The sequence below is a fragment of the Drosophila ficusphila genome, unplaced genomic scaffold (assembly GCF_018152265.1).
Source record: "Drosophila ficusphila isolate 14025-0441.05 unplaced genomic scaffold, ASM1815226v1 contig_470, whole genome shotgun sequence".
Lineage (NCBI taxonomy): Eukaryota > Metazoa > Arthropoda > Insecta > Diptera > Drosophilidae > Drosophila > Drosophila ficusphila.
This window is the reverse complement of record NW_025064389.1, coordinates 3,822,872-3,834,533: the sequence shown is the minus strand read 5'-3', so window position 1 is coordinate 3,834,533 and position 11,662 is coordinate 3,822,872. Positions and strand designations below refer to the sequence as shown.

At 37.4% G+C, this 11,662-nt stretch overlaps 1 protein-coding gene across 1 annotated transcript; it reads right to left on the bottom strand.

The window, feature by feature from the left end:
• Nucleotides 1-10,273: 10,273 nt before the first annotated feature.
• On the bottom strand, nucleotides 10,274-10,771 carry LOC122320312 (putative uncharacterized protein DDB_G0283051). The gene has a single exon (XM_043208491.1). The coding sequence runs from the start codon at nucleotides 10,769-10,771 to the stop codon at nucleotides 10,274-10,276; it is 498 nt and encodes a 165-aa protein (XP_043064426.1).
• Between the last annotated feature and the right edge of the window lie 891 nt (nucleotides 10,772-11,662).

Genomic DNA, 11,662 nt, shown 5'->3' with positions numbered 1-11,662 from the left:
TCCAAATGCACAGGAATCGACTCATCCCAATCCAACTTGTTCAGCCAGAGTTCCTGCAATAGGATTTTTCCTCTGATTACGATAGGACTAAGCAAGCCGAGGGGGTCGAACAGCTTCGATGTCACCGATAGTATGTTCCGCTTTGTCGCTCTGAGACCCATGACGGAATTGTCAATTTCAAACTTGAAAGAATCTTCGTTAGGCAACCACGATATGCCTAACGCCTTCGTCGACTCTGAATCCGAGATCGGTATGGCTTTAACTGTGCTCTCAGATGCGGTGACCTCAGGTGAGTTCGAAAACCACTTTGTCAATTCAAACCCGGCGGTTTGAAGAACCTGAGACACTTCAGACCTAATAGATCTGAGCTCCTCGACGCATGCAGCACCAGTTAGCATATCATCGACGTAAAAGTCGGATCCAATCACTTCAGCAGCTCTAGGGAATGAAAGTTTGGCAGATTCACTCAACCTTTTTAAACACCGAATCGCTAGATATGGAGCCTAACCAGTTCCATATGTTACGGTGTTGAGCTGGTATAATCTCAAGGATTCTGAGGGGTCTCTTCTCCACACTATGAGTTGAAATGGCCTATCCGCTTCATTTACCATTACTTGGCGATACATTTTTTTAACATCGGCTGTCAGAGCAAACCTGTGCAGCCGGAAGCAGAGCAGTGTGGAGTATAACTCATCTTGGATAGTTGGGCCTACCATCAAGATATCATTTAGTGACACCTGAGATGACGTTTTGCAAGAGGCGTCAAACACGACACGCAACTTAGTAGACGTACTCTGGGGCCTAAGGACACACTGATGCGGAATAACATAATGTGGAGTCAAAGGAACTCTATTGTCTGTAGGAGACATATGACCTAACGCGAGGTATTCTTTCATGAATTCGAGATACATTTTCTTTAATTCAGGATCTCGCGACAACCTTCTTTCGAGCGACAGAAATCTCCTTTTTGCAACCTCGAATGAGTTGCCCAATCCAGTGGGATCAGATTTAAACGGCAATCTAACTTCAAACCGACCTGATGGCAAAACCTGAGTGGTCTTTCTATAGTGTTCTTCACACAACTTATGCTCAGGTGATAGAATTTTCTTTATAGATGGCATTTCTTCCAGTGACCAAAACTTTTGTAGTGTGCTATCAATCGATACTAGTAGCTCTTCACTACAACTGAAACTATTCACAACATCTCTTGGGGCAGACGCCTTGTATCTGCCTGAAACAACCCATCCAAGTAGGGTCTTTTGAAGAGTTGGATAGTCAGGACCTTGCTTAATTTGACCAACAGCTAAAAGCTCGAAAAATGATTCTGCTCCTATCAACATATCTATTCTTTGTGGCTTGTAGAAATAGGGGTCTGCTAATGGTACGTTCTTAGGAATTTTCCAGTCACTGATATTCACAGACTGGTCCGGATGATATCCGGATATCGATTTCAAAATCCAGAAATCGAACGAAAATTCACTACCATTTATTCGCGACTTCACCACTGTGTGTACCTTTTTCTTAACTTGAGAATTGGATTCGCCAATACCAAGTAAGTTGATACACGATTCCTCTTTACGGATCTGTAAGCGGCGAGCAAAGTCTTCTGTAACGAAATTGGCTTGAGACCCAGAGTCAAGAAGGGCTCGAGCCAAAATGTATTCACCGCTTTTAGTGCGGATACTTACGATCGACGTGGCCAAAATCACCCTGTCCAACGATGTCGCATGCATAACATGTGACGTGGAAGGCTGATCCTGACTTTTAGAGGGAGACAGACTCTCTTGGGGTGGTGGCAACGCTAAGCTATTCTCGGATACGGTATATCTGTGTAGTAAAACGTGATGCGAGCGACCACAAACTCGACATTTACTTCCCTTGCATTTGGAAACCGTATGACCCTTTCGCAGACAATTGATGCACAAAGACGCAGATTTAACAAAATCGAACCTTTGCATTACTGACAGCCGACCAAACGGACTGCAGTTCGCTAGGACATGGTCTCCAGCATTGCAGTAGCTACAACTTTGCACGGACTTAGTGTTGGTCGAAGAACACGAAAACGAGCTTCGATTATGTTTGCTCGGAATTAATTTATCTTGCTTTGGTTTTGATGTTTCCTCAGCAGATAAATGCTGATATCGGCGATTCAACATCTTCTCACAATCGGACCAAAGCAGCAAAGTTTCATAATCGAGCTGTTCTTCCCATTTTTGTTTAGTCACTGGGTCTACTCTGTTCAAGACGAGATAAATCAACATTGCATTGGATATTTTTGTATCATCTCCTATCGATAACAACGATCCATAAATTGATGAAACGGTATCGATAAGGCTTCTTAAGGAAGACGCTGATTGGTGCGTAATTTTTGGAAGAGTGAACAATGTTGAGATATTATTCATAAAAAATCAAGCATTCGTTATCGTAGACTTTTTTAAGGCTGGCCATAGCCTTCTCATAATTGCTCGCGGTGACTTGATAAGCCTTAATAGTCCCTAAGGCTTCACCGGAGAGACACGAAATTAGGTGGTTAAATTTCTCGATAACTGGAATGCTGTCGTCTTGATGAACGAGAGTTTCAAAAAGGCTGATGAAATTTTTAAACTCCGAATATTTGCCGCTGAACTTTGGCAAGGCCAAATTCGGAAGTCGAGCTCGAGTTGGGGCTACAGAAGCTGATCCGAAATTTTTGGATCGCTTGCTGTCTTCAAGGCCGACAAAAGCGACATTAATTTTGCCTTGGTAACAATTGATAGCTCCTCCAACTCATCTCTAAATTCATCGCCATCATCTATATCTTCTATCTCTTCTTGCAATACATTTGCCTTATTAATTGCAGCGTTTAACGTATCTAATCTGCATTTTAATTCTTCTTCTTTAATCGCGATCGCGCCAGAATCGAGTCGATCACTTAATCGGCGAATGCTTTTTACTCGATTTTGTAACTTGGCTTTCAAGTCTTCAAGCAGGTTACTTTTGGGCTTTTCTTGGCTCATTTTTGAATTAAATTATCAAAAACCAAATTTATTTAAGTAAATTATAAAACGACCAAGTGTGAAAAATTTAAATGAAATTAATTTTCGAATTAAACCACAAAAAAAATAATAATTTATAAATTATTAAATTTGTTCGAAAAAAAAATTATTAAATAATTATTATTATTAAATAATTATTTAGAGGCGAGAAACAACGAAAATAATTTTTAAATTGAATATCGAGGCACGAAGTATCAAAATTAATAGTGGGTGCAAACGACGGCGAAAAACAATATACCCAACCGAATGCGGGGTAGCGCGTCACTTGCCGGTCCGTTAACCTGTAGCGCGCCCAAATGACAAGAACCCAACAACAACGCTGCTAGCGGCGACCAAGCGAAAGCGAAAACGAAAAAAGTTTACCGCTGCAGCTGCTTGTATATAAGGGCTTATATATTTGTGTATAACGGCTTAGATTAACTTCCCAACTATTAACTTGCGAGGTTTTAACGATAATTAAAAACAAGGGGGGCGACAGTGATTGCAATAATTTAACACAATTTAACAAAAGTTGCATCCAAATTGGTTCAAATAGTATACATAAATTTAGCACTTGTAAATATATTAGGTATTTATATATATATAATGGCTTTAATATTTTGGTACTCTTTGAAATTATTAAAATTGTTTAAATTTTATTTTGCATGCAATCTAGCTCTACTATTTTGTACATATGTGCCAAGAATTGAAAGCGAGGTGCAATTTTTCAGCACTAGACAATTAACAAATATTTCTAGTTTTTTGTCAAAACTCAGCTTTCAATTTTTTGCACAAATACCTTTGGTTCTTCGTTTGGATCTTTCAATCCAGCTGCCACTTTCCTTTTGCAACTCGAACAATCGCAGGGCATCCCTCGTCGGTGGCAGTAACGTCGAATTAAAGTATTAAATTTCGCGACCGGCACGAGTGAATTTGCTGTTGTTTTTTAATAATTAAAAACACCACACGTCGCGGGCAACTTGTATGTACTTCACAAGAACTTTATATTTTTGTGCAATTTTTATAGCAAGAAAAAACCACAAGAAAAAAAATCACTTGCAATTGTTTGTTATTTGTGTCACTGTCACTTTTAAAAAAATTTGTTGCCTTTTATTTAATTAATTAGTCCACCCCGGGGCGCCATGAAAATCTAGAAGCGTTTTTCTAAATATTAAATTCCGAAAATTTGGGTGGCTAATTAATATTTTTATTTTGGCAAAACGACAACGAAAAAAAGAATACGTGCGCTCGATAAGACTCAATTTCGACGAATGCTCTATTCTCCACAATCATACTTAAGCCTAGCTTACCGAAGGTTGGCGAAGACGGAGCGAACTCGCAGAGAGCGAACAAAAGCTTTATTGCGCTCCCGCCTTCGCCCTAAACTAACTTACAGTAAACTTCAAATTCAACAATACTTATTCTAACAATTCAAAAAATAAAAAAACGAAAAACTGGCTTCAGCCAACACTGCTCTTCCCTCTACTTCATGCCAGCACTTGGTTGCTGTTAAATGAAATCTGCTGTTTCCGTTCTTGTCTTGGGCTGCTAAAACAGAGAAAAAGTTCTTCGAAATTTTTGGAACATATCAAACATCGGTCAACGTCGTCTTTAGTGTCGGATCTTTAGTGAAGGACAGAATCTCGATTGTTCCTTTCCCAATCGCCTTGAGAGATTCTTTTCCAGCAGCTTTGATGACGCATGGACTATGAAACTCTCGGAAGTCCACGAACTGGTCTGGACAGCTGGTCACGTGTTTCGTAGCTCCATTGTCGATCCACCATCCTGTGTCTGCCGATAAATTTGTTTCCATTTTTAGAACATCTTCAGAGACGGCAACCAAAGTTAAATTGGTATCTACGGTGTTGCTTTGAGGAGTATTTATCTTTGGTCGTCAATCAGAAATACACTTCTTGCAGTCTGCCACCCAAATGTCCTCTTTTCTTGCAGTAATGGCATCTGTCAGTTTCCTTGGACTTCTTCTTATATTTTGGTTTTCCACCGCTTGCGAAAAGTGCTGATCCCGTGGCTCCCTCTGTGGCCTTTGTAAAATTTCTTTCATGCATACATAGTTGGGTAATTAACTCTTCTACATTTTTTTCATCATCTTATGACAATAGTAACAAACTTGATTTAAAATTTTTTAAGTCACCTGGTTAAATGTTCAAAATTTTGAAGACTAGTATCAAATCCGGTAATGCATGCTCGTTTTTAGACTTTAATCCATTATTAAACTCATGCTATAGATTTCTTAATTTTGCAAGATGTGTAGAAACATCCTCTCCATTGATCCAACAAAATGCAAAAAACTCGGTACAAATTTTGAACAGCTGGTCCTGCTTCAAAATTCGACTTTAATGATTCCCATACTTCAAACGGCGTCTCTTTATCCATTATCTTTTGATAAACTATGTCTGTAACTGAACTTGAGATCATTGATTTAACATAGCTGTTTTCCTTACGGAAAAAATCACCTGCATTTTTGTTATCTTTGGTTTCATCATCTGATAAGGGCTCGGGTCTCTTTAACATCCCCTTAACGACGTCCACGGCATCTTCGTGGTAGTCCAGCATGTCTCTCAATTTTTTCCGCCAAATCGGCCAACCCGCTTCCCCAGCCAAGGGTTTGATGTGTTTCGCCAAATCCATCTTCAATAATGCTGCGTTGACGAGACTCCACACCAAGCGAAAGACTTTGACTACGACTGCGCGGGAGAAAAGCTTTTCCTCTTTTCGCGCACTATTGCTTTTACTATTTAGTTGAGTTACTCGCAAAACTGGTCCCATAACCTATCAAAGTTTTATTCGCTCAAGTAAAAACACTGTTTAAAGTATATAGCAATTTATTCAGTAAGCTTGATAATTGAGGTGTCAGAAGAAGTAACCGGATGGTCAGGTCGGTAAAATAAGTGTACCCGGTGCTTAAAAGCAAACAAAAAATACTAGCACCATATGTTTGAATACATACATACCTATGTTGTTTCTCAGTTTAAATTCAAATAATTAAACATTACTTTAACACTAACTACTATTGAATTTCGGATTAAATTTTATCAAAATCGGATAGCTCTGTCATATAGCTGCCATAGGAAAGATCAAAAAATATACATTGTAATAGTTTTTGATTAAATTTGTAAAACACTGCGGTTAGTTTATTTTGCTTTATATATTTATTAAAACGTTTTCGTATAAACCTTATCGATTGGAGCTCCACTTCATAATGTGGCTCTCTGCTTAAGATATATTGGCCTTGGCTCACAATTCATATAGCTGCGCGAGCAGCGCCGCGGCCAAACGTTTATGTATATAAACATGTATATTAATGTACGTGTGCCGCTGCAGAGCAGCGGTCAACGCTTATGCATAAGTGTATATGAGCGGCGCTAGCAGCGGTCAACGCTTATGCATAAGTGTATATGAGCGGCGCAAGCAGCGGGCGCGCATGAGAATGATCGGCCGCGCATGCAGACATGCCGGCTCAGCATTTAGGATGTTCATAACATTGTTGTGTGGGTCGAATTACTCTGCACTTGAAGTGCTGGGAATATTTGGCCATAACCAAACGCCACAATGTTGCAGTGATATACATAAGTGGTACAGTGTGTACCCGATATGTGAGCATACTACATCTCCCCCCTTTTGAAAAATAACGTAATAAAATGTAGTTATTTTGTTAGTTTTAACGTTATTTAGAAATGTTTTAATTAGTAGTAAAAATTAAACTTGTGGTATTACTTATGATTGATGAAATTATAGAAATGAATTTATGAATTTAAATGAAAAAATTTTTTTTTTTTTTTTTTTTTTTTTTTTTTTTTTTTTGGATCCGTTTTTTCTCTCTTTTCTTTTGTGTTAACTTTCTACGGAAATTCTATATTAGAAACTTTATTCTACAAAAAGTTTTAGTCTATCCTTATGAACTGTTTGTTTTTTGTTTTTATTATTTGAAATTAAAACGTTTTCGTTTTCCCTTAATTCCGTTACCGTGTACGGACCTGTATATTTATATTCTAGCTTATGCCCTACTTCATTTTTTAATAGTACTTTATCCCCTACCGAAATTTCTATATTTCTAACATTTTTATCATATAGCTCCTTATTCTTTTTCTTATATTCTTCTATCATTATCCTTGCTCTTTTGTATGCTACTTCTAACCTGTACTTACTTTCTGTAGCGTAATCTTCTATATTGTAGATTACTTCTATATTATTAATGGTATTGAAATGCTTTGGTAAATTGTTAGTTTTTCCAAAGACTAATTCATATGGACAATAGTTATGTACCATAGATGGGGTCGTGTTGAAACAATATACAAAATATTGAAGCCATATGTCCCAATCAGTTTTATCCACCGATATATATGAACGTATGTATTCATTAAAGGTTCTATGACTTCTTTCTATTGTTCCAACTGTCTGGTGGTGGTGTGCAGTTGATGTAATATTTTTTATTTTCAGGTATTTGCATAAGTCCTGTATAATTGAATTTTTGTATTCTGTTCCCATGTCCGAAATGAACGTCTTCATTGGACCGTACTTTAGAATAAAATTTTCAAATATTGCTTTTGCAACAGTATTTGCACTTTTATTAGCAATTGGGATGGCAATTAGATATTTTGTTAAATCGCAGATTAAAGTAACTGCGTATTCATTCCCTTGTTCAGACTTAGGCAGTGGACCGATCGTATCCACGATTACCCTGTCAAAAGCTGTTAGTGGTGTTTCCGTAATTGTTAATGGGGTCTTTGTATGCGTGGTTATTTTCGCTTTTTGACATTCTAGACATTTCCGTATGTACTCTTTAATATATCGAGTCATACCTTTCCAAAAGTAATGTCTTTTGACTTTGGCCAAAGTTTTGGTAATGCAAGTGTGACCTCCCTGAATGGGTTCGTTATGATATGTAGACAGTATAGCTTCTTTTTCTTTTTCAGACTTTATTTGGGTCACCGGGTTGAGTAGCGCTACTCTTAATGATTTTAATGTTTTATTGCCCATTATCTTGAAATTATCTAATGAAACGTGTTCAAAGATATTTTCCCACGGTGCCACTTTGAGTTGGCTGATTTTATGTATACCGGCTTGCGTTTCAAGCCTTTGGAAAAACTGACCTAAGTCAAGGACTCCATTGGTATATAAATCGCTAACATCATATCTTGCAGTAATTTTTTTTCCATGTTTAAAAAGACATATCGTATTTTTTACGTGCAAGGTCACTACTTTTCGTACCTCGTCATTATGAATGACTTCGAATACGTTGGGCTTTGAAGCTTTTTCTATAGGTTGCCTAGGCAACTCTATTTCTTTATCTCCTGCGCAGGATTTCTGTCTACTTTGTAATCTTGTAGTGACTTTTTTTACATTCTTGGTGATATTTTGTAGTTCCTCGATGGTTATTCTTGATAACGCATCGGCTACATGATTGTCTTTACCCTTTAGATACTCTACTGTGAAATTATATTCTTCTAATTCAAGTCTTATTCGAGTTAATTTTGAACTGTGATTTACCATGGTAAATAAGTATGTAAGTGGTCTGTGATCTGTCTTGACAGTGAAGTGTCTACAATAAACATATGGTCTGAAGTGCGTTATTGCCCAATGAATTGCTGCAAGCTCTTGTTCTGTTGTACTTTTGTTACTTTCACCTTTGGTAAATGATCTTGATGCGTATGCAACTGGAAGTTGGAGTCCATTTTTGTTTTGAGTTAAAACTGCTCCACACGCTTGCTTACTAGCGTGTTCGAATGCATACTGGCAGTCAGCTGTCCATTCAAATTTTACGTCCTTTTTGCATAACCTAGTTATGTGACGTGCATAGTCGGCAAAGTTTTTAATAAAACGTCTGTAATAATTGCAAAATGCAATGAATCTTCTAGCGCTGTCCGCATCATGTGGGACTGGATAATTTTTTATGACGTCGTATTTTTTGTCGTCAGGCAAGATTCCTTTATCAGTGCATTTATGTCCCAGAAAAGTGACTTCATGCCTGAAAAATGAGCATTTTTCAGGATGTAATTTCAGGTTGTACTTTCTGCAATTTTCGAAAACATCTGTTAAATTTTTAAGCATGTGCTTTTCAGAACAACCAATGACTATAAGTTCAATTTGATGAAAACCTGACATTAAGTCGAGACATGAAAAATATTTTGCTCTACCTAGTTGATCTAGAATGTCATCAATTCTTGGGAGCGGAAATTTATCGGACAACAGTTTTTTATTAATTTGACGGTAGTCAATAACTAATCGCCATTTCTTCTTGTCTGAGCCTGGAAGAGACTTTTTCGGAACTAACAAGAGTGGGCTGTTATACGCAGATACAGATGGTTCCACAATTTTATTTTGAATTAATTTTTGAACTTGTGCTTGAATTTCGTCTTTTTGGCTATGGGGGTTTCTGTAATTTTTAATGTATACCGGTTCATCATCCTTCAATCTCAGTTTTTGTTTATAAAAATTATTAGTGCTTATCGATTCGGTTTCTAGTCCGAATACATCGCTATAATGTGTGCATAGGCTTAAAAGTTGGGTTTTAAATTGTTGTGGGAAGTTTTTTGAAAGTATAGATAGTACAGACTTTTCTCTATTTATTTCATTGGAATCTACTACATCGTAGTTTGAAAGTGGTTCATATTTTAATTTATTCACGCTGACTACTTGATCATCGTTAGTTGTATTAAGTAGTCTTATGAATGCGCTTTGAGGTGTTGCTATGGTATTTGCTATGTATATACCATGCTGAATTTCTTGGTTTGGAATCAATATACTGTCTTCTGTGGAGTCTATTTTAATTTTTCGGACAACTTCGGATCTTGCTGGCAGAATCATGGAGTTATTGCCAGAACTGTATGTTATTGGAACATAAATCGGAAATTTAAGGTTATTAGGTCTAATTATAAGCCAATCTTCTGATGGCTTGAAGTCTAATTGACAGTTATATTTTTTGATAAAATCGATTCCTAGTATTCCATCACAGGGAATAGCGAAATGTAAACTTACAATATGAAAATTGTGTGGAATTATATATTTATCAGTTTGGATCTCAATGGAAATTTGACCCACTGATTTAGTAACTTCCTGGCTAATGCCTTGAATGTTTATAAGATTGTCTGATTTTATGTCGTGAAAGACGTCAGAATTTTCTTTAATAAGTGATATTTCTGCACCTGTGTCTACTAGAAATACAAGTTCCTTGCCTGTTGCAACATTATTAAAACATACGAATATGTTTTGACTGAGATTGATGGTGTGAATCTTATGGTTTATTTTTGTTGAGTATCTAAGGGTTGCTGGGAGTTTCCCGAAGTATTCTGGGCTACCCTCACGTTATTGTTATTTGAATTGTTCGTGTTGTTTCCTCCATTTGAGCGACTGTTACCTCTGTAACTGTTGTTTCCTCTGGAGTTCGAATTGTAGTAGTTCGGCTGGCCATTATTGCGGTTATAGTTGTTACCATATCCACGGCCATAGCCTCTGCCGCGATAATTACCTCTGTAATTACCACGATATGCGTGTCCTCTCTGAGTGTAGAATACTGTGCTGGCATTGCCAGTCATTTGTGTGCTGCAATTTATATATTTGCTTACGGCATCATTCATTGTTGGGAATGTGCCAGCTTCCAGGATGGTCTTCAGTTTCCCGTTTTCGCAGTTTCTAGTCATTGCGTTGATAGCTTCTTTAGTGCTGAATTTTTCAGCAAGCTCGGGTTGTAATCCTTCGTCAATATACGATGATTCCCGAAGCTTCCTTAGATTGTCCATTTCGGTTGTGAATTGCGTGGCTGTTTTTCCCTTCTGATATACGTTTGACATTTTTGCCTTTACAACGTCAGAAGTTTCGCCTACAATTGTGTCTTGCAATTTTTTGATTATTTCTTTTATTGTAGTTTCATTTTGTACTTTATAGAGGGTTGAGCCAATTATTTTTGACTTTATGACCTCTATTGCAATTGATTCATAATTGCCTTTTGTTAGATCAACTAACTTAATTGCCGTAATGAATCTTTGCAGATGGATTTTCTTTCCATCAAATTCCGGCACAGCGTGAGAAATGTCTTTGATATATGCCCGTTGGGCTGCCGATTCGTCCACCATGATGTAAGGCTTTTGCTCAATTACACTAGCACTGGTGTCAGAATCGGTTTGTTCCTGATCTGAAAATTCAGATTGGATAAGAATAGCCGGTATAGTCAGATTGTTTAAATCCGTCTCCTCAATTTCGGGAGAATGTTGATCGGAGTCTTCGGCCTCTAAAGGGTCGACCTCAGGTGTGTCTGAGTATTCCTGATCGGTTTCTACTGTTAACGGGGTGTTCAGGATCGTTGGTACCGAGATAGTTAAGTTGTACCTTCGTTTTATTGTTATTAGGTTTGAACGAAGTTTTATCAGGAATTTTGATACTTGGGACCAATGAGTTTTGTCTAAACGGTCTCTCTGGCCATGTATAAGCGTACGCGCTGTATTAAAGCGAGCCACTAATATTTCAGCATGTTTATTTATTATTACTTGCTGAATCGTTCTATTTTGTGTTAACGACTTATAAGATTTGTCGAAATCACTTTTTAAATTTTGTAATTCCTTGTATAACTCATTCCATTCCATTATCGTATGGATATGAATTATTTCCTATAAACTACCATTATAAGAGTTCTA